At 36.3% G+C, this 25,262-nt stretch overlaps 1 protein-coding gene across 1 annotated transcript; it reads left to right on the top strand.

Moving 5' to 3' along the window:
• The first annotated feature begins 14,339 nt into the window (after window positions 1-14,339).
• Window positions 14,340-16,794, top strand: foxa2 (forkhead box A2). Its single transcript, XM_065267449.2, has 2 exons — window positions 14,340-14,758; window positions 15,336-16,794. Exons 1-2 carry the CDS (start codon window positions 14,684-14,686, stop codon window positions 16,488-16,490), a joined length of 1,230 nt encoding a protein of 409 aa, XP_065123521.1. The 5' UTR covers window positions 14,340-14,683; the 3' UTR covers window positions 16,491-16,794.
• The last annotated feature ends 8,468 nt before the right edge of the window (window positions 16,795-25,262 follow it).

Here is a 25,262-nt window from a genome sequence, read left to right on the forward strand (position 1 = left end):
AACCCATCAGATGCCACAGAGCGCATGAAGCATTGAGACGGGAGTCCTTGTGGTCTTGATGCAAGATTGACTAGCTTAGATTCGGCCTTAGTCTAGATGTTTGGTTATGGTGGTCCGTTTAAAATTGGAAATATCGGGCAGAAACGCAGAGATCAAATAATGCATTGTGTAAATGTGAGTAATGAAGTCCAGATGTTGCGTATGAGAGTGAGACTGAATGTAAAGATGAAAACCCTGAGGCCTTATTCATTTGCATTTCTCACTTTAAATGGTTTAAGATATCAGAGAGGATTTAATAACACACTTGTGTGTTGCAGGACAATTCTGAGCTTTTATCAATATTATCAGAAATGCATCTCATGACATTAAAGACACAATGATGTGAGTGGAGATCCAATGCATTTAATGCTTCACGAGACTTGTACAGCACATACTTATAAAGTTTCAAGTCCCATTTTTCAAATGTTTGCTTAATTGCTTTATCCGTGTTATGTTTGTTTCAAACATGAAGTTAAATCTCTATTGTCACAAAAGGTTAACATGTCTTCAATGAACTACATTTCTTTTTAAACTTACCACAAAAAGTGTAAAAACCAGCCTTAAACACCTTTGTAATTCATACAGTAATGTTGCCTTTACTTGCACAATTAAGTAAGCATGACCGAACAGACTAAACTGTAAAAATATCTCAACAAAATTTTGGTAAACATAGACCTATCCTGACAATAATGAAAATGCAAGTTAACAAAACTGAGTTTGGTTTGTATTTCTGTGAAGAAGAGGTTTATTTAGTAATTAACACAGTATGATTTTATTTCCAATAAGAGTTTTTAGTGCAGAAAATCATTTAAACTAATTATTTTAAAGAACTTATATACTTGTTATACTTTAATTATAGACTTATATACTGTATTCATTGTCCACATCAATACAACTTAATCTGTTTACCTAGTGTAAAAAATAAAGGACATAAAGTTTAATAATAATTCAAAGTATAAAATTCATAAAAAAAAAATAAAAAACAGAAATAAGATAATTATTTTATTTCTTAATCACCATCTAATGGCAGCCCAAATGAAAAAAGAGCACTAAAATACGTTTTATTTAAAGGGATAGCTCACCCAAAAATTAAAAATTCATCATTTACTCACTCTTAAGTGTTACAAACCTGTCTTTGTCCTGCTGAACACAAAAGGAAGATATTTGTAACCAAGCAAAAAGGATAAGCAAAATTAACTTTCATAGTAGGAAAAAATTATATATGTATATGTAATTATTCTGATGGAATAAATTATTTTGATATAAAAGTTAGTTGTCACATATATGGGGAGAAATGCAAGTGGATAGACTGTGAAAGCTCTATAACATTATTTTAATGTCTGTGTATGCACAAATTTCTGTAAGCTGTGCACACTGTGCCCCCATAAAAAATGGTGCATGGAAGTCAATAGTGCCCCAAAACTGTTTGGTTACGAACATTGCTCAAAATATCTGCCTTTGTGTTTAGCAGAACAAAGAAATGTTTGAAACAACTTTAAATAATGATGACAACATTTTCATTTTTGGGTGAACTATCCCATTAGGTACACTTACAGTATGTACTATTTTCATATACTAATGTTGTGCTTAATACACAAAAAATGTCTTTAGGACTATAGATAAACTTAAGAGCTAAGGGTACTCAACTGTGCTATATTGAGAAAATTTCAACACTAAATCTGCAGTAGTTAAGTATGACTGGTATTTAGGCTATACTTCTTCAAGTGCACTGAAGTAGAACTGTACTTTTAAGTAGTATATTTGTAATGCATAACTTTGACACTATTATATAGCTCAAAATAACAAATGTACTTGCTGGTATTTAAGTATATTTTCAGTCCATTCAAGTCTACTTTATTTGTAAATGTGAGGAGATTTCATTTTCATGCCACTAGGGGGCGTTCTGTTCATAATATTCACAGCAAACCTTACATGAGAAATACAGCTGTGTGGTTTAGAGCCATCATTTCTAAAATATCAAAGGCTTGACACATAAGAGATGTTAGATGAGTTGCATCGCTCACGTCTGCATTAACTTCTCTTTCTTCTCCTCTTAACAATCTTTATCAATGAAGAAAAGAAGTAAATAATTCGACATTTACGTTGGTCACTAATATTTCAGTTCAGAATATTGGAGTAGATGATCATTAAAATGCAAACAATACAGACACAATATAAATATATATAATTTTTGTGATTTCATTTATGTTAACAACTGGTTAAGTATATCATAAATATGTTGTTTGGCAAGTGAACCTTGTCAGCATTAATAAGAACAGGAATTTTCCCTTAACCCAACCTGCAGTTTGTTTTATAGTACATTTGTATATTGTATTTAGTAATAGGATTTTAAGAATTAAATCTGTTTTACTGTTTTACTATTGTTAATCTTTATATTGTGTTCAAGGGACAACGAATAAAAAATACCCCTTTGGCTAATTTTGGGGCATTTACAGTAAGTAAGGAATAATTGATGATGGGCCATTAAATTATAAGAAAATAATGCACACCCAAGGTGGTAATGTGGCACGATGCACGGTGGGTGTGCATTATTTCAAATAATTCAATGTCCCGTAGTCAATTATTCCTCTTATACCACGGTTACCACAAACATTGCTCTGGTGCCTTTTTTAAGACATCTAACAAGTTAAGTGTGTTATCAAAAATAATGCATACGCGTGGAACATTTCTCAACCAATCAGAATACAGCATTCAACAGACCCGTGGTATAATGTTAATTAACGTACACTGTCCCTGTCACAGAAAAAAAATTCAGATTAATGCCCAATAGTACAAGTTTTTATAAGGAAACAGGGCTCCAGACTGCCACCAAATGGTGGCATTTTGCCACCAAAAATTAAGAGTGTGCCACTGAATTTTACATCCAGTCGCACATGTGCGACCAGTAAATTTGACCTTTTTTTTTGATGTGGCACTGAATTTGAAACAGCACATTGTACTTTCTGCATCTATCATTAAAGTATTTATAAGTAATACAGTGGAAATTAGTAGAAATTTGAATATTTGGTTAGCATGTTGATTTACGGTGTGTGCCCCTAAATTTTCTGGTTGTGCCCCTAAAATTTTCAGTTGGGGCCACTGTGCTCCTAGTGAAAAAAGTTAGTCTAGAGCCCTGGGAAATAATTCATTAGGGGCCAAATATGATTTTTTTTATTATGAATATTATCTGCTGAACAAACATAACCTCACAATATAGAAATGCGCTGGTGATCAAAATGCAAAATAAACCACCACCATCTAAGTCCAATTCAGTCCAGGGCATCAGGATCTCTAAGGGTGGTCCATGTGAAACGTCGTCTCAATGCTCCCTGCCTTCACATCAACAGGCATTATAGCAAACAAACAAACCAACAAACAAGCAAACACAGTGAGAGTAAACAGGATCAGGGAGAAGATTCATTTGAGGTGTGAGAGAGCTGATTGAGGAGGATCTATTTCATGAAAGCCCAGCAGAGACCTCTCTCTCTCTCTCTCTCTCTCTCTCTCTCTCTCTCTTTCTCTCTCTCTCTTCACGTTACGTCCACTGCAATCTATTGCCTTCTACAAACCCTGAGCACTGCTGCTCTTGACAAGCTGATGGTTTTGTTTACAAACAGACAGTAATTGACACTTTCTTCAACTACTAATTTATAATGATCCATATAATCTTAACCTGGAAACCTGATTCAGTAACAGGACTAAAAAAAACACGACTTCACATTTGTGACTCTGGAGCACAAAACCAGTCAATTTCTTAAAACTGAGATGCATATATCATATAAAGGATGAATACTTAAGCTTTCTGTTGATGCATGGTTTCTTAGGATCGGACAATATTTGGCAGAGATACTACTATTTGAAAATCTGGTGAAAAAAATCCAAATGGAGAAAATCGCCTTTAAAAGTACCCAAATTAAGTCCTTTGCGACACACTAATGATAAATAAATGTATCATTTTATTAAATTTATTTTGATATATGTACTGTAGAACATGTACAAAATATCTTCATGGAACATGATCTTTACTTAATATCCTGATGATTAAAAAATCAATACAATGTATTGTTGCGTATTGCTTTACTGATGCGACTTAAGACTTTTTTTGTGGTCCAGCTCCAGCAAGCAAAAAATCGAAACAATGAAATGACAGCTAACTATGGACCCAATATCGTCCGGCTATGATTAACGCACACTGAAAAAAATTATTAATTCAATTTACTCAAATTTTTTAGGGTAGGTGGTTGCAATCAATTTATTTAAGCTACATTTAAACATTTTTTTTTTTTTTAGAAAAACAAAACAAACAACTTTTGTTTAAATGTAGCATAAATTAATTGATTGCAACCACTTTTTTACTCAAAAAAAAAAAAAAAACAACAACGAGTAAATTGAATTAATCTTTTTTTTTTTTGAGTGCACTTCTACCCTAAATAACCTTAAATTTGGTTACATGCCGTTTTTGCCAAAATAACTTGGACAAGAACCATATTTCTTCATGTAAGCAAAGTCAACAGGTGTACAAGGTGTTTGCTTTCATTTCTTTCACATGTTCTAAACGTATACGCATCGTCTATTCTTTGGCTATGGTTAGACGTCTACTAGACTTTCACTGACAGCCCAAATTTTGCAATGTTTTAGCCAAAATTGCTTGCGGGGGGGGGGGTCACTTTTCCCAGCAAGAAATTTTGCACTTAAAGACATCTAATAGTTGTCAAAACAAGGCACAATTTGGACTGTCAGAGAAAATTTAATAGACGTCTAAACATAGCCCATGAAATGTATCAACACTCTAAAAATGGCTGGGTTATTTTTGACCCATAATGGGTAAATATTCGACAGAACACGTGCTGGGTTAAAAATTGACCCAATGCTGGGTTATTTTAACCCAACTGCTGGGTTATTATCCGCCATGGTTGCATAACAACAACCCAACATTGGGTCATTTTTAACCCAGCATGTGATCTGTCCAATATTTACCCATTATGGGTCAAAAATAACCCTGCCATTTTAAGAGTGAATGAAAAAGGAATAAATAAATGAAACCAAACCCCTTGTCAAAAAATACTGTACACTTTTTGTAACTAAAGAGGTCATATAATTACCTCAAGTGTACCAAATGTAATGTATACATATCTGTACTAAATGGTTCATATTAGGACTTTTTTAAAGGGTACTGTCCTAGTGACACCTTGAGACCATTTTTCCTGACAGTTTAGTTAATGTACTGTACACCAGGACTCCTCGAAGTCCAGATCCGGGCCCAGAGGGAATTTTATCTGGACCTGCCTCTACTTCATAATCCAAGTGCATTAATTGCTATGTGATGGATTTAATGTATGCATGTCCTACTTTAAAAACGCATATTAAACTTGTAAACCATTCATTCAGTTTTTTTGTTTAGTCTAGAGACGGTGAAATGACATATTGCTTACTCGATTAGTACTAAAAAAAATCTATGTTTGTTTAACTCAGTGGTTGTCACAAAAGGTCAACATACAGCATTTAGTAAACCAGATTTTTTATCTTATCCAAAAAATATGCATTTTAGTGTGAAAGTGACAACTAGCCTGACAACATACTGTAAACAATAATGTTAATCACAACTAAACATACTAATCCTTTTGGAGCCAAAAATCAATAAACATATCTCATGTATTTAACCTAAATTATTATTATTATTTTGTTTAATTTAACCCAGTGGTTAGGTTTCTCAATATTTTACCACACAAGAAACTATCCAACAATGTCTAGGAATGTCAAGTAGTGACAAAAGCAAATTTATGACCCAAAATTAAACGTTATTACAATATAGATATGAATTCATTCTGCAAAAGACTGCACATCACCTGTCTAGGGTTTATCCCACCTGCGGCCTAAGATGCTCTGAGATTTGTGTGATAGATTGATGGATATGAATGAATTTTCTTTGAAGTATTATGTATAACGTATATTGAATTGAATTTCTTTAATCCGCTCACTAAAACTGATTTGAAGGCATCATTAATAAAATAAAATGTTATTCTGTCAGTCTGTTGAATTGTCTTTACATTAAGAACACAGCAGGACGTCATAATGACCTGTTGACACCTTCGTAAATGTTTATTGAGAACAATGGCGTCTCAAAAACAGCGAGTGCTCGACAAGGTCGTCCTCCGATTCGAGCCACAGCGAGTTATGAAATCAACCCTTGACCACGAGTGTTTTATGGAGCTGAAGACATTACTCTATCTTTTTTTGGTGGTCTACGACCGAGACCAGAATACGCAAAGAAACGTAAGATCATCTCTGATTGGTTGACTCCAGCTGTGTAGAGAGGAATTCCCATCGCTTCACACCTACTTCCTGCAAGCGAGTGACTGCAATACGCAACCTCTGAAGGGGACAGCCATTGAACTCTCAAGCAAGTGGCAATATTTGTTCACCTGAAATACACACAACTCTCCAATTGAGGCACAGGGCCTGGTTCGCGGGGTTTGGTAACATAAACAGCTGTGAGGCAGAGAGAAGGGGAAGGTCAGGAAGTTTAGCGAGGGGGAATCGGACCCCCGCCGGGGTGTTGTTTATCACCGGCGGTCCCATTGTATTTTATGGGAGGGAAGGCCATATTTGTCCTTAGCCACGGGAGGTTGATGAGGTGCTAATCTGTCGAGGGCCTTTGCCATTGGGGTCTCCTTGTTAGCAGTCTAGCTTGTTAGCTATCTGGGCCTGTAAAACCGAGCTCGAATTTACGGGCTTCCCTCCCTCGATTCTGCCGCTGTTCATGGGTAAGCAAACACAGATTGGGCACTGATGTTAGGGCGGCCGCGTCTGCGGGACCTTTGAATGAAAGGCCGGGATGACAAAAAGGTTGAGGTTCCCTGGTCTCCCCCATGCTGTTTTTCGGTAAACGTTACAAATTAGTAATCTGCATATGGATGGGTCTTCAGGTGAGGCAGGAAGGAAATGCAAGAGAAAATTCTCATGATTATAATGTTTGGGAGAATAAATGATTTATTATCAATATTTTGATCGTTTAATCACATCATCCATCGCTGTGAAACTTCTCAATAATCAATGCACATTTACATTTATGCTTTTGGCAGACACTTTTATCCAAAGTGACTAGTGCATTACAAAATGTTTATTCAGTATGCTTTCCTTGTGTTGGAACCCATGACCTTTTGCACTGCCAATGCAATGATCCTAACTAAGCTATACAGGAGCACACATGGAGATATCCAGGCTATTTCACCTGTGCAACTTATATTTCACTTAATAAAAGAGTGAAACTAAAACTTATTTTCATATCAGTATTTTGTGGCAAGTAACGGTGCAATAAGCAGAATGATGTACAGTTATCACAAAATAAAACCCTTTAGGACCCCTCTGTGCTCTTAAAAATTAAATGTTTCTTCTATGGCATCATGTGCACAACATCAGGATTTATTTTGCAACAACAATTGTATATTATAGCTTACATATCATAGGCATCGACAGCTAAACGTAACACGAGAATTTAGCACATGATTAATTTACAGTTATTTTTCGGTGTAATAATACATTGTAATTATATTCTCTGCCTTAATTTTTTTGTTTAAGAAATTTGCTTTGCAACTTTGTATTTTAATAACATTTTGACAATTGACAAGCGATGAGTGGCTGCAACTTACAAAAACAAGTCGAAGTACCTGAACTTAAGTTTAACTTACCATAATTTCATTCAAATGTATTTATATTAGGGCTATCAAAAGATTAATCGCAATTAATTGCATACAAAATAAAAGTTTGTGTTTGCATAACATATTTGTGTGTGCATTGTGTGTAAATATTATATATAAATACACACATACTTGTATACATTTAAGGAAGATGTTATGTATACACTCTAAAAAACAAACGGTGCTATATAGCACCAAAACAGTTGCTTTGGATCGTAACGATAGAAGAACCATTTTTAGTGCCATATAGCACCAGTGAAGAACCAGTGAAGCACCAGTGAAGCACCTGTGTAGAACCATATAGTGCTATATAGAACCATATGTGGTGCTATATGGCCCCTATATGGTTCTACACTGGTGCTTCACTGGTGCTTCACTGGTGCTTCACTGGTTCTTCACCGGTGCTATATGGCACTAAAATGGTTCTTCTATCGTTACGATCCAAAGCAATTGTTTTGGTGCTATATAGCACCGTTTGTTTTTTTAGAGTGTATACAGTAGTGTGCAAAAGTCTTAGGCCACCATCCCCAGCTTTGTTGTTTTATCAAAGTTTTAATCCCCATCCATATTTATTTTTCACTCTCTGTTAAGATACAAACAGAAAATAAAGGAAATATGTACACAAAATTAAAAACAAAACAATTTTCAGAACTAAAGGTCTTCTTCAGGCATCAGTTAGTATTTAGTGTGACCTCTCTTGGCACGAATTGACAATAAGTTTAGTTTAATTCAGTATTTTTTTTTTAATGGAATTAATTAAACTTAAAAAAGTAACTTGAATTACTTTTTAAAAAAGTAACTCAAATATGAATGTGTACATTTAAAAACGTTGCGTTACTTCACTCGTTACTATTATGACTTAATAAACGTTACTTGTAATGCATTACCCCCAACAGTGTATATATACTGTATATATATAAATCGGAAAAAATATACACACATATTTACATTTTTCTTAAATACATACATGCATGTGTGTGTATTTATAGATACAAAATAATTACATATATTTTAAACACGCAAATATATTATGCAAAAACATTTTATTTTGTATGTGATTAATCGCAATTAATCTTTTGACAGCCCTAATTTATATAGCGCTTTTCACAACTGTTCTTTGTTACAAAGTAGCTTAACATGGAATAGAAACAAAGAATAATACAAAAAAAAAATCAAGAATAGCAATTTTAGAAAAGTTAAAACATGCATTGTAAAAAACTATTTGTTGGCCCAACCCAATAAAGTAAGCACCCGACCGCCCAAAACCTGTCCCAAAAAACCTCCTTACATTAAATAATACATTAAAGTAACAAAAAAACCATATGAAGAGCTCAGATGCAAAACTCTGTAAGTGCATCTGACAAGTTTTTGTTAATAAACGTTTTTTCATGAGACTATGAATGGATTCTGTAAACAAACTGGTATTTCCGAATGGCCTGAGGCCGGGATCAAGCGGATTTTAAGCGAAAGTATTTGATATACTTATAATACATGCTGAGAGCATTTATTTAATATCATTTTTATCTGATGAAGGTGGCGTTTAGAGGCTTTTGCATCTGAGCTTATCATTTATTGATCACATGATTTTGCAGTGTGCAAGAATGTTATTTAAATGAACCACTTATTTTTTACATATGCAATGAAAATAGACATCAGTGGCGGCTCGTGACTGCTCATCCGAGGGGGGCAAATTCAAAACATGTGTTTGGTACATCATGTGTGGTTCATAATTTCAAAATATGTGTTTTGTGCATCAAGTGATCCTACGTGCCTGCTGCACACGCTTCTAAAGGGTTTATGATAAAAGAGACGCTCGCGTTCACAAAATACACGCAAGACACTCCCTTAACAGTAAACTCTGATGAGATTATGCGAGTATCTGGCAAACGCGAGCGTCTCTTTTATCATAAACCCTTTAGACGCATCTCCAGCAGGCACTTATTTTGACACGTGATGCCCATAGGATCACTCGACACGCAGAACACATATTTTGAAATTACGAACCACACACATGATGGGCTACATGCATGTTGTGACGAACTTTGCATCGAGCGCCCTCAAAAAAGAAGTCACCGGCCGCCACTTATAATAAAAGACTTTGCTAAAAAAACAGCCTACGTTGGTTTAAGCTGGTTTTAGGGGGTTTAAGGTGGTCCACGAACTAAACCACCTGAGCACCTGCTAGGCCAGGTTTGAAGATAACTTTGACCAACTAAGACCAGCTTGAACCAACCACACCATCAAGACTTTTGAGCAAGGGAAATGTCTTTTCAATTTCAAGTGAAAGTGAAAAAACAAAACAGTTTTCTTGCTGTCGGTGATGGTTGTCTGGTGTAGACTCAAGTCAGCCTCCATACCAGCAACATCAATCCTAAATTCGCGACACCTTTCAACCTGGAATACAGATAAGACATCTGCCATCTTGACAGACACTGGAATAATGGAAAATGGGAACAGTCAAATATCTTCTGACTGATGTAAAACTGAACGTGACTGTTTTCTTAAAGGGGTTTTGTTTGTCATTTAAAGACAGAGAAAGATTTGACATTATTAACACTAATGTACAAATACTAAAATCTACAACCATAGAAATGAAATGGGAGCATTTCCATTCCTCCCAAACTGTTAGAGAGAGATGGAAAGGCAACAAACAATGTTAATCTCTTCCCTAACTTCACGTCACACACGCTGTCACCTCTTTAATAACTTTCGCTAATGAATTGATTTCAGTCAGGGCCGTGTTTACATTAGACGTGATGGCCGAGAGGTGAAAATGTGTCAGGTGAGTGTGAACGATGGATGGCAACTCCTGGTGCTCGCTCAGGACTGATAGCGGTGATATTTAAGACCTGCTCTTCCCACGGGAGCCCACCGTTTCATTAGCATACTGACGCTTGTCCTCACGTTTAATTGCTTTTGGCTTGTAATTAAAACGTGTGTTGACTTTGCAGTTCCCTCACTGATGAATAGCAATGAAGGGTTATGCGAAATTACATTTCTGACGCTGCGTACATTAAAACGGACGGATTATAATAACGGATTTAATCCGGACCGTTTTGTCCACCGAGGAGTAATAGTTTGTCAGACATGCCTGAGCATTACAACGCATTAATTTGATCAATTAAGAGATTTAATCTCAGGCCTTCGAGAGGCTTTCTTTTGTTTTCCATCCATCACCCCCTTTAACTTGTGCCCAGTCCAGAGATATTTCGTGCATTGAGACCCTTCAGTAAGGCTCTCCGGATGTGGATTGGCACCTTGTTTGAGGTATGCATGATTGTGTTGTGGTCCTTTTGCATTACAAGAGAAGTGTATTGCAGTGAGCCTTGGAAACAGACCAAACACTAGTGCACTACAGGGCTCCCCTACAGCCAATACTTCTCAATATAAAAAAACGTGCGTATTTGAAGAAGTCCTTTAGCCCATTTACGCCAATGTTTGCACCCCGAGCCCTGTGCAATATCATCCGTACCACCCCTTCGGCTTTGAATGGCATTTCAATGGTGGGCCTACGTTTTTTCCCCTTTGCATCCGAGCGGGGTCGGGTTGTGTGCATTCCCCGTTGCACTACTTTTGAGATTCATTTCCAGGTAAACATGCCTCAAACCTGCAGCCAACAGGGGTTGTCACAGCTGTGGCAGATAATAGCCAGAACAAACCCCTGTTTCGCTCTGGAATGTTTACTGTCGTCACAGGGACCGTGCGGCAAACATTTCTGCATCTTTCATTTAAAAAAAAAAAGAGAGAGAGAGAGATCCAGTTATCAGTTTCACACAGTTGAATCCTAAGCTTTACCCCCTGGCTCATTTGTATTGCATTGGATAAATAAAAGTGCAAATGTAAAAAAGTCAACGAGAACAAACATTATTTGATTTACAGGCCTCTGTAGTTAACATTCCTGCAAATAAAAGCAGGGAATTTAAGGAAATCCTCCAGCCTCATCTACAGACAACCTGATGTACATCAAGCAAACACTTTTAAGTTGGATTTGAATGACATTAAAGAAATGTAAACATATATTCACAGCTTATATAATATAATATTGCTTCTTAGACAAAAATATAATTGCCAATATTGTTCTTTCCAAAATTACATTTTTATTTAATTAAAAATGCTTTTGGATAATATTGTCCAAAGAATGAGGAGCCCTGCACGTGTGTCTGTCTGTCTACCTATAATCTCATTTGAGAAGATATACAAGATATCTGGTATAACTTAAAAATAGCCTGACCTCTCTGCGATCTCGAACATGAATTCCTAGCAACAAAAAAAGAGAATGGAGGTCAGTGTTTAGAGATCCCATGGCAATATTTGCTGAGAATACAGGCCCTAATGTATGAGATTGAGGAGGATCACCAAGACGCCACCCACAGTGACAGCACATTGCAACACATGGAGAATGTTGAATTGCATGATGAATGATCGAGACAGAGATAAAACTAGGCATTCAAGAAATGATATGCATAAATAATCCACACTTCTGATTCATTTGTGTATTACGATAGTCCTTGATGTGTTTAAAGCAGCTGACGTATGCCAGCACAGGTTCAGAGGCGATCGGGCACAAAGTATAGATCAATGTTCCAACGTGGTGTGTTTACTCAAAGACATGGGCCTTTTGCATTTTCACCAAATACAAGACAGTGACCTTCAACACAGAATGCTTTCACAGTCTGTGCCTCGTCTATTAATAATTAACATTAAACAAAATAACCCAAAAGGACATAGTGCCATACAGCAGGGCATTTTAACAGCCATACAGAATATCTAAATGTGTGTCATTTTGTCAGATTAAAACTTTTGATTCATTTCATATACATATTCTGTTGTTTTTCAGTGTTAATGTACAATGTACAACAATGTCTTGAATCAATATTCAGAGCATGTGGACTGAAAAGGATTCTGGATATCAAAACACCTAAGTATAGTTTGGTCAATGCTTATATCTGTAATAGAATTACAAATAATTATCTCAAAAAATTTGAAATTATCAAAATTTTATTTGAAGATGCAGAGAACAAGCAGAATTAAATTCGTTCAAATTAAATGATTTTTTCATATAAATCCAATGCAAAATATATCTAATACAATGCAGTAAACATGACAGAATCACAGGATGAGCCATCTTTATAAATAAGTTGTGCCTGGACAGCTAATAACAGACATTGACCATTCCTGAAAAAAAAAACGATGTTTGCATTTGCAACCCAGTGCTTTATATCTTCAATTAAACATTGCATGTGTGAGATGTATTTGGGTGATACTTTTATTTTATCTGATATCTCTGACAACATCAAACACCGTTAACACATCACAGATAGGTCTAAATAAACTAAGATTATATTTGCAAATTGTATTTATGTGCTGTACAAACACGCACTCAAACAGATTGTGCACCATTAGGGCACGTGTCAAATCAAATAAGATTTGCTATCTAGTCAATAATCTTTTAAAGAAATATCCAATTAAATAGGATAATAAATAAACTAGACAAATGAAAAAATAAATAATTTAAATAGGATAATAAACGAAAATGTATACCGTCACATAATACTTTAGAATTACTTTCATTATTCATTATTAAGTTATTAGCAAATAAAGTTTAACGAATTAGTGGTGAACATCAAATATGAAAATACGTGGGTTAAATTAAAGTTTCAAATATGTAAATCAAAGTTTTTTTTATTATTTACGTATGACGTGTAAAGCATTTAAAAGCAGTTACTCACGGACATTATTTCAAAGTGTTAACAAATGCAATTTTATTTTTAAATTATTTGATACTGATCTGTAGGTATAAGTTAACTTGTAATTGGTACACCAAGAGAGGGCGCACTCAACTGGCAAAAACGAAAAAAAAAAAAACAAATCAAAACATAAATATATTTAATTTGTTCATATCACGAAACAACACGTTTGAGACACATTCTGTGCAAGAAACCATCAGCATTCGCAGTCCGGCTATGGTGGATAGTCAAACAAAGTGGATAAATGTTAGGCTACTTTGTTTAATGAAGGCAATCAGATCTTGGTACAGAATCAACAGCGATGACCTGCTCCTACATTAGCAAACTGTGTACCGCTATTAGTTACATCAACTAGAGAGCAGGTAAACAAATTAAATTCAAAATAGACGAAATGATCTCAGAATAAACAACATAATATAAACACATGTTTCCATCTGACAGTTTCCGTAAAAACTACGGTTTCAGTTATGCAATATGCATAAAAATGTATATAAAAGACATAAGTATATGATTTAATAAATAAGAATCCTGTCAGAGATCAATTACACAAAAGGGGTGAAAAAATAGAAATGTGAAAAACTTATGGGGGTGAGAATATTTCCCATTTTTAATGATGAGTAAAAAGTAATAATCATTTACTTTATAAGCCAATTAATGATTTTTCTAAATGATTCAAAGAAAAAAAAGACTAAATTGAATAATCTATATCTGATCCAACAAGCGTTGTTATCCGTTCAGACTTTATCTGGATGTGATTTCAAACCACTGCTGACAAATTCCCATTCCCCCTTTCTCCCGCCGGAATACAATAAGATTAGGATATAATGAATCTTTTCAGATGGGGCTGCTCTTTTCAAGCTGCGCAGGTGTACAATAGGGGGGCAAATGGAGAAGTCTCACGCCTAGGTGTGAGCAGATTATTCAAATAGGGTCCGAATGAAGCAGTAGGGATTGGAGGCTCGCCCGGGCGCACAGAGCTATATCACAGCGTCAAGAGCCAGCAGCGGGCGTCATTTCAGCCGCACTCATCTCTGATACACAAACACACATGCGCCAGTCCTTGACAGCAGGAGAGCACGACGACGACACGAGTGTATCCCGTGGTCCCCGACAACCACCTTTGGCTGCCAAAGGCTACGCACCGACAGCATTTCTCGCGTGGGGAAGCGTTTTGAAAAGTCGGCGAAACTTTTAACCAGGATGCTCGGTGCTGTCAAAATGGAGGGACACGAACACGCAGCAGCAGACTGGAGCAGTTACTACGGAGAGCCTGAGGTAAAATATAAGATATTTATATATATATATATTATGCCCTTGTCGAAATACGATCGTGTTTTATACAACTCAATATTAGCCCTGAGATAATATTAACTTTGAGTTCAAATATTGACTTGAGGCTCCTCCAAATCCTCCCCCATCATTTCTGCGCTATCCTAACAAAGTTGTGCTTGACATGCAAACCAAACTTTTCGTTTCTAATAATGGGCGACGGTAATTTGAAGGGTTTATACATTTCGGCTACAGTAAACGTTCAGATAGGAAATCAACAGTTCATATTTATTCAAATAAAAATAAAAATGTGAAAGCCAGGCGGCAAAGTTTTGCCGTATAGCCTTATATTATCAACCTATTATAATTATAATATGATAAACTTTTACATGTATGCATCTATTTTATATTTAAATTGTGAGTATTCCTATAAAGAAGCTTACATTTGAACCAATGGATTTAAGAAGCATTAAGCAACATTTGCATTTCCTTTCATTTATTTATTTTTTGGTTACGATCAAACCCTATCGATTAAACGATTAATAATACTATCACTCATAATTGTGTCTGATTTCTTTTGCAGTGCTACACCTCGGTTGGAAACATGAACGCTGGACTGGGAATGAACTCCATGAACACTTATATGACTATGTCCGGAATGAGTTCGAGCGCAAACATGACAGCTAACACCATGAACATGTCCTATGTCAACACGGGCATGAGTCCCTCCATGACAGGGATGTCGCCCGGTACTGGAGCCATGGCCGGCATGGGCGCGGGTATGACGGGCATGAGCGCCGCCCTTAGCCCGACCATGAGTCCCATGGCAGCGCAAGCGCCATCCATGAGCGCCTTAACATCGTACAGCAATATGAATGCCATGAGTCCCATGTACGGACAGTCAAACATAAACAGATCCAGGGACCCGAAGACCTACCGGAGGAGTTACACGCACGCCAAGCCGCCCTACTCTTACATTTCTCTAATAACTATGGCCATCCAGCAGTCGCACAGCAAGATGCTGACCCTCAGCGAGATCTATCAGTGGATAATGGACCTTTTTCCTTTTTACCGGCAGAACCAGCAGCGCTGGCAAAACTCGATCCGCCACTCGCTGTCCTTCAACGACTGTTTCCTGAAAGTGCCCCGCTCCCCGGATAAACCGGGCAAGGGTTCGTTTTGGACCCTCCATCCCGACTCCGGAAACATGTTCGAAAACGGCTGCTATCTGAGGAGGCAAAAGCGCTTCAAGTGCGATAAGAAAATGGGAAAAGAGCCGGGTCGAAAAACTTCAGAGGGCGGATCAAACAGCAGTTCAGAGAGCTGCAACGGGAACGAGTCTCCCCATTCCAACTCGTCCAGCAACGAGCACAAAAGGTCCCTGTCTGACATGAAGTCGGGTCAGGGTCTGAGCCCGGATCACGCCGCCTCACCGACCTCTCAAGCGCAGCACCTGCTGGCTCAACATCACTCAGTTTTGGCGCACGATGGACACCTGAAGCCGGAGCATCACTATTCCTTCAACCACCCCTTCTCTATCAACAACCTCATGTCCTCGGAGCAACAGCATCACAAAATGGACCTAAAGGCATATGAACAGGTGATGCATTACGGTTACGGCTCACCGATGGCCGGCGCGTTATCCATGGGCTCCATGGCGAGCAAAGCGGGCCTGGATTCGCCGGACACATCCTATTATCAAGGTGTGTACTCCAGGCCCATCCTGAACTCTTCCTAAACTCACACGGACCTCGTGACAATTTGTACATTTGTAAAATGTTTGTGTATATGTATGCTGACTTTTGGCGTTTCTCGTTAATTTAGATGTTGATTAGTAATTATTTTGTAAAAGGATGTTGACAATGTGACGAACTCTTCGAGGCGGCTTTTGAATATGGACCAAATCACACCGAAGGACTGCGGACGGATTGAAACTCTTCAATCATTTGTGTAAACTTATTTATGGCTTGTAAATGTGTATTCTTGTAGTTGATGACAAGAACAGAATCTATATTAAAGTGTTATTTGAATTTTTTTCTCAATTTTGAGCAATGATTCTGAATTATTTACCCTGTGTCAACAACACCATCATTATCAACAACAGTAGTATTAGCGGTAGTGGTAAATAATTATAATAACAACAATAATAATAATAGGCTAATAATAATAATAAACAATATGATTAACAGTATTTTGATATTTATACATACACTCACTAAACACAATTTCATATTAGCCACACATGTAGGCTATATTGAATTTGCCAAAACGTGATTTAAATATGATCCAAATATTTTTGGTTATTTCAACTCAGAGCTAAATTAATGGTCATAAACGACCTAATGTTTCCTCCTCAGATATCATCAACAATAAAAATAAAAATCAGCTCATGAAATAAAATATCCAGTCGGCTTTGAAATTGCAATACACTGATACATAAAATGTTGGACATTTTCTAAGCTAAATGCTCCAATTAAATAAATCAATACATTTTGCATATAAATGTGTTAAATAACAAGGATTTAACTAATAAGAATAGCTTTAAATGCCTAAAAATTATGTATAACAGTTTACAAAATTGAAGCAGCGTGTTTTTGACCAGATAGGCTTTATACATTTTTCCACTTAACGCAGAAACTACCATTCTACATTCATTATTTGTGACAAATAAAACAATCAATACAATACCATACACATAACACACACATTATATATTTACTATACATACTGTACATATACAATTATATAATTTTGCGGCACAGAGAGCCGAAAAAATATATGCAATATAAAAAATAAAAAATACTAATATATATATATATATATATATATATATATATATATATATATATATATATATAAAACAGTACACGTATAATAAATATGTGTGCCAAATTATTATCTCTTTATGAAGTCACTCGCTTATGTACAATTCATGCATTCAATTCACTGCATTTACATGACACCCATTCGATGTAAATTCACCCTGTAACGAGTTCTGCTATCGTTTAAATATTATAAATATACGTAGGCTATATATAGGCTATGATAAATAAATATAAGGGCTTATTTGTCAGGGAATTTGTTTTGTGTATGTTTTTACCACAAATAAGTAATCTTTATGTAGTGTTATTTTCCCTTTATTAGTAGACATGTACATCAAAAAGTCATCTGTGCCCAACAAATCATCTCTCTGGGGTCTCACATGAAGACTCAGAACATTTCCCTTCAGCTTGAATAATGGCAAAAAAAGAAGGCCAGTTTTTGTTTCCTCTCTGTTTTTAGATCTCAGTCCATTCCATTGTATTTCAAACCCCCATGATCTGCGAATAAACATAAACTGGTAAACAATGAAAAAGGCGGTATTAATACATATAGGATGTGTACATGAGCAATCAAATCGCGCGAGTGTAAACTTTGAATAAGAGCGCGTCACTTCTAGGTAAATTTGCACAGAAATTAAATTTCAGTGTCCTCGTTTTAGACATAATGCTAGGCTGAATTTTTATAGCGCGCTGATCGATATCTTGGTAAAATAATCATTTTTTTAAACTAGCGGGGCAGTGAAATCTTTGCTTTGTTGCTAAAGTCAACAGTGACAGAGTTTGAGCTCAAATAAATGCCGCGAGGCTTTCAGCCCTGTGCAGAAGGCAGCGCGCGATGCTCTGATGATCGTCCTGCAGGCTTCAGGTACGAACATTTCAACATTTAATTCAGCTCACTATCGATGCTTTTCATGCATAAAACGAATTTGGCTTGGGAATTTCATAAAGCAGGTTTTTGCGTGCAACCCTGATTTCATGATGGCAATACGGTTAAACGCTTGATGGGACGAACCTCAAGTGTTGCTTTTAAGGGGCTCTTTCAACCGACTGTCAAATGGCTATTCCAGCTGATTGATGTCAGTGATACCGGGATAGAAATAGGTTGCGTCGCTTCAATAACTCGAGCCGCGACAAACCGAGGTCGGGTTTGGGTAATGTTTTCACCTGACACTCTGGGAGACAACGCACAGGCTGTACCTTTTATAGTGTAGATTTAATGTAGTGTATGTTATGCGCATTAGTTTGTCAATTGAACGAAACAGAGAACTTCTACATTTTAAATGATTTAAGATTTTACCGACAGAATTAAACAAAGGTCGGCATTGCATATGAAGGTTTTGCGCGATTTAGCGAGAAATTTTTATTTTATAAATTTTAAGATGTATGGCATCAGGCTTTATTCAGCATCTCATTAATTAACAACATCATCTACAAAAAGTACAGAATATACAGAACAGGGAAAAAGAGCAGTAATTCTGTTTTTCCGATTCTGTATAATGCTTTTTGTACACATCGTTGTAGAAATGCATATAATTAAAATGTGGATATTAATCTAAAAAGATAATAATCTAAGTGTAGAAGCTTGCAAGTTTTGGGCTAACGAATTACAATAAAGCTTGTTGTTATAGCAACCGGATAAGCAATATTTTCCATTTCACTTGGTAACCTTAATTAACTTTTTGTTGAAAACGTCCAATTTGCATATCATATTAAATGAATGTAAACAACTGCTTCTCAAACTTCTTGATAAGAGTATAAAGTTACTCAAGTGGAGCTATGAGCATCCTTTGAAATTATTTAACTGGGGCTTATTTCATTGGTGAATAATTACTTCAGGGCTGCTATTAAATTGCGCATTTTATTATTTAAAGAACATAAAAATCGTTGGAAATAAAATCCTGGATTCAAAATTTGTGCATGAATTACCCATCAACTGTATAATGAACGAAATAGTGTTTTTTAATGCCTCATTAATAATAGTGCCAAAAACGTGCTAATTTGGAGAAACCAAGATTAGAAAAATAGTTTGACCCGACTAACATGGCAGTGTATGGTGACATAAAGTACATCAGGTCATCTAAATGGCTTTAGTGAGTATTTTGCAGTATAGTCATTGCTGGAACACCCAAGTGGAGCTGTGGTCTCCAAGGAGATCTGTGGGACACCCATCTTACAAGCTGTAATGCCGCTTTAACCCATTGCTGGGGAGGGACCGTCCACACTATCCGACTTAAGACCAAATACTCCTAATCCTGCTGCTGTCCCACACTATATTAATGCACGACGCAGACGCCCTAATCTACGGCCTAAAGTTAGAAAGGCAGTTTCACGGCAATATGTGGAGCAGGATTAGGCTTAAACACCTTTGTAGACCATGCGCTACGATTACGGTAAACTAGTTGAACTTTAAAAAAAAAAAAGTACTTTTATATCACGAGAACAGATTGATACATTAAAAAAAAAAAAAAACAATAATTGGGATAATGTATAGCCCAATAATGTCGGGGAGAAACGTGTTTACATTATTTTGCAATTGGTGATGTTAAATGATGATATTAAAGATGAAGATAAATTTAAATGTTAATATAGGCTATTGTATAATTTATTATTATACAATTTATTATTCTTGATTATTTTAGTACTTTAGGCTATATATAAAAACGTTATTTGTTTATACACGATACACATATTTTGCAGATGTTATATTTATTTTTGAAAATTATCTTTGCAAACATACATCTTTTTTTACATTTTAAGTATTTTTATTTCTTACTTTTTATTTTAAATTATAACGTGACTGCACCATTATACATTTACAGTAATTTTTTACGCCTTCACGTTTCATTAGGCCGACATCCTTATTTAGTGTAAATAAAAAATATATGTTATAAAACGAAATTGCAATTGTGTAGAAGCCTCTTTAAATCAACTTATATCCGACACATAAATTATAAGCGGTATACTTGATTCCGAAATATAGTTATAGAGGAAAAACACATTTTAGCATTCTTTTAAATTAATATGCTTATTACAAAAATATCACAGTCTATTAAATTCTAACAAATTTTATTTTATATTCTATATATATTAAATTCATGATTATCTGCAGTTTTTGTATTATGTCTTGTATGTCCATGTCTGCAAGCAAGCAAATGCGCATGCACACTCGCCTCTGGTTTTGTAAGTAAATAACTTGATTTTATAAAGCTGTACATCATTGTTTTTGAAGCCATTTTACACTAAAAACATTCTGGATCAAACAAATACAGCTATCTATATATATTTATTTTGATGCATGTTCTTTGATGTTAGATGCACAAAATCAGGAAAATCAATACACTGGAATGTTTTTGAGCCTTCACATGCTGCATTCTTATAATATATAATAAAGCTGTATTGTAGTCTTAAAGATATGTAATGTGGGCTATTGTAAGTGTGTTATGAAAACTTGGATATGCATTTCTGAAGAGGAAATAAAACACATTTGTTGAGTAATTTATAAAAGACATAGGGTGCAATTTGGAGGCATTGTTTAGACATGAATCATTGTTTGCGTTTTGTCTGACATTCCAGAAACTTTAGATGCTTCATTACTGTCTTTTTCCCTTTAATATGCTTTAAAAGTCTGATTGTAGCAACGTTAACTGGCCTACGTCCATCCGACTGTTGTGGTGAGAATCTGTGTAGACAGCGGAAATCATGCAAGAGTGTGATGGGTCAAAGCTGTGTTCACACTCATCCGACAGCATGGTGTGAAATAGTTGTTGAGACACACAGGCCAAACCACATTCTTGGTTTCAAGGGTGTACAGCGAATGATTTGCCAGGATGCTTTTTATGAATGTAAACCCCCACATATGATATGACTGTTTGGTTCTCTCGCCATTAACATAGACATACATGAAGCCAATACCCAACATTATGTGGTCAAATGCCGTGGGTAAAATCTATGTCACTGCGAAGGACATTTGACTCATTAAATCTTAATGAAAGCAATAAACACAGACGCCAGCGATTCATTCAGACCTCAAAACCAATCTCCATTTCTCACCAAAGGCAAACAAGCCCAGATGCCCCTGCGTGATTCCCTGCATAACAAAAGCGAATCAGATTCTGTCCTGCATGTGTTCCCAATGCTGAAATGGTAAAGGCAATAGGTTATCCCAAGACCGAGCTTGTCCAATTTATCGTACGTGAGGAGAGGATGTCTAAAGGTGATTTCTGCATTATTTTTAACATTGAGGAGCTTGTAGTTTAGAGGGTGATGGACACATCCATAAAACATTCATGAGATCATATTTTCAGAATACATGGACAAAAATATTCTGGACTTTCTATAGATGAATTTTTTTCAACTTTATACAAGGCATATATTGTTTTTTTAATGAGGGAAGGCTTTTATAAACAATTTTCACTTATGCAATCCCATTATTTGTCCTTTAAACCACTTAACAAAGCAGACACGAGCAAACGTGACAGAAGAGGAAATATCATGATGTTCTTTCAGTTGATTTAATAATTCTTGATGTTGTTCTCTGCCATGGGCAAATTTAAGCAGCTAGTAAACACAACTCTCCAGCGTCCCCAGAGACTCCATACCGAGAGCTGTTGAAGTAAATCCCCCAACTCAGACTTAAATAATTCAACCCTCTCTCAAACTAAAAGCAATCTTCAATTTAATCCAGTATAAATGCATTTATCACAAAGAGATTAATGTCTGAGTGTTGCGTGTTAAAAAGCCCCGAGGAGCCTGTGGTAGGTTAGGACAGATTACTCTCAGATTTTACACATGCAGTAGTCCCCTGACACACAATGTTTAACCCCTCTCTTCTCAATGCTGACAGCGACGGGGCAAGCCAGTTTAATTCAATTTCCTTTTAGATCAAGAGCTCCTCTCATTGTTGTGACATCTGATTTATTATCTATAGACAATAACACGCCTTTGTGTTTCAATTTGCAGAAGTGATAACGATATCATTATAAAGTGAAAGCTTTAACAAGGCCCTTCAGCCAAATTTAACGCCGGAATAACCACATGCTTTTGTGTTTATTATGGTTAATAGTTATGCAATTGTGACAAAAAATACAGTAATAGCGTAATTGCAACAGTGTAAAAAACACTGAATTGCTATAACTTTAAATATCAACAAGTAATTGCGTAACTCAGATAAGTTACAATAACATAAAAACATTTGTTGATATGATTCAACCGCATAATTTTGTGCGGGGTAGTCACAACGTATAAAAAGCCTATCCAGAGCATGCATAAAAAATTAACGTTGGAAAAAAGCATTGCTGTAACATCATGCAGGGCTTTGTTTGGCACTTGAGTCCCAACAACGGTTACCATAACTGTGTGTTGGGAAGTTTAAAAGGCCCAACCCATCACTAAGGTCACTCTTCCCATAGACCGTTCTACAACTAAACCAATGCAAATCACCCACAAAGCCATTTTTACATGCAAAACAACACATTGTTGGAGGATGCCTTAATATGATGAGGGGTTCAGATGATGGATATGAGTGTGACATCTGAGAGGTGCTTTGTAAGGTGATAATCTACCCAAGTGTGTACGCCTATTATTCGAAAGATTATGAATCATAATAATTTGCAATGCAAACACAATGTTAAAGCTATAAGAGACGAGTGAAAATTTCCTTTTTAAATGGTAACAGTAACGAACAAGAGTAAACTGTACGATTAATTTATAACATTAAATGGTGCTTGAAGTGCATACGACGCATACAAATGTTTTTCTAACTGGAAATATGTTGGTACTCCAAAACGTATACCCTAAAAATCCTCTTGGGGACTTTTTGAATATGCAGAGGAACACTAAATTCTAATCTCAGTTGATGTAAAATCCAATAAAACCAGGTATGGGTTTCGCCAACAGCAAAAAAAGTCCTGACGCAAATTATTTGCCACGTATATAATAAAATATAACCGATGGTGGAGTTGGAGTTGAGGACATGATTGCTAGGAAACATCTTACTGAACAGTTGGCGATAAACGCAGTCAGCCCCCTCCTCAGCTTAAAGCAATTAATTCAGGCACCCTGACATCAACTCTCCAATCCTCTGACAGCTTGGAGCCCAAATCAAAATGCTAGTTCTCCTGGGAACAGCAGAAGATAGCCGGCTCTTTTCTGGACTGTTTGCTCACTGGGCCTGAGAGCAATCTTCCTTGCCGAATGAAATGCAAGGACACAAACAATGTGCCGGCGAGAGAATGGAAGACGGGGAATGAACAGTTTGGACTATTTGCTCAGCAGAAGGGCAGTCACAATAGCTGGCCCATAGTTTTCCCATGCTTCAAGCCTCTTAGTCTTAGGGATCCTTTGTTGCTCGGTTTCGTTCAGATAAGAGTCCAGCTGCCCCGCGCGTTTAATTCCCATTGTATGTCGTACTGTATGGCCATTTAGATACTTTCGGATGGCTTTTCGCCGTTTTGTTGTCCCATAATCATGCTACATATTGTTCGCACATCTCTGTGCCGGGGCTTCACCTTTGCATGTGCTTTCGTTTAAGGAGGATAGTGGAGGGCAAAGTGAGAGGTCAAGATTGTGGTTGGAGGACAATGCCTCGTCTCTTTCTTTCAAGTATTAGGCTTCTGATTTTGGCTAATTATATCTCACCGCATCAGATCTCTTGCACAAATGAGTAGCAGTCAAAGGAAACAATACAAGATTTGCATGCCTCGTTTGTCTGATGGGACCGAAAGTGAAAAAGTGTTGTGATGACGGCGAGATGACTTGTGTGAAAGCAGGAAAATAAAGCAGACAACCTTCTCAAAAGCTGTGTTCATCTGCGTCTTTGTTGTGGTTGCAATGTTCCCTTTTGTGAAAGTCTGTTTTAAGTTTGATACCGATTTCGCTCAGGGACTTCTCTTACATACAACAGCACACGTTTAAACAATTTAAGTGGGCCATCAAATATAAATATATAAAATCTTAAGGTGATATTCTGTGAATAAACAAGCATGGACTGAACCACATGAGCTGAAAAGGCATCCCCATAGTGGATTCATGATGTAAACACAAATATATCTGTCTAGTTGCAAGAAACCTTAAAAGTTAAGAAAACCCTAAGAATGATTGTAAAGGGAGATTGCCTGATGGCCTTTTTCTGGATTGTAAAAGTATTTTTGTTATATCCAAGCAGTCCAAACCACAACAAAGGTATAGACACGCCAAGAAGAGAATATGACAGGCTTGGTAGTAGGGTTGCACGATTATGACATAAATCATAATTGTCGATTATTTGCCTTGATATTGTAAATGCGAGTATTATTATTGCCGATTAATAGCTTTTACATTGAAGTTTTGAAATGTTTTAAAACTTTCTGTGAAGCAGCTGCATGGTAAATTTTAAACATCCAAAACTAAATGACATAATGTAATAATAACAAATAATTATGGCGGTTATATTTATTTTAAATCCAAAACAAATGGCTAAAGGACTTCTCAACTCATCAATTTTTAAATCTCCGAAACGCACAGAAATGAGCACATATGGGCAGCTGTAATAGAGGCTTTTGGCGATTATGTAATTGTTTCACCTGTAATTGTAATTCCGATTAGTTTTTCGATTAATTGTGCAACCCTACTTGGTAGCAGTGTTGGGGGTAACGCATTACAAGTAACTTGCATTACGTAATAATATTACTTTTCTAAAGTAACGAGTAATG

The sequence above is a fragment of the Paramisgurnus dabryanus genome, chromosome 17 (assembly GCF_030506205.2).
Source record: "Paramisgurnus dabryanus chromosome 17, PD_genome_1.1, whole genome shotgun sequence".
NCBI classification, from domain to species: Eukaryota; Metazoa; Chordata; class Actinopteri; order Cypriniformes; family Cobitidae; genus Paramisgurnus; species Paramisgurnus dabryanus.

Coding starts and splice junctions, on each gene's coding strand:
- foxa2 (XM_065267449.2), top strand. CDS start 14,684: ATGCTCGGTGCTGTCAAAATGGAGGGACACGAACACGCAGCAGCAGAC. Junction 14,759..15,335: donor GTTACTACGGAGAGCCTGAG/GTAAAATATAAG, acceptor TTTCTTTTGCAG/TGCTACACCTCGGTTGGAAA.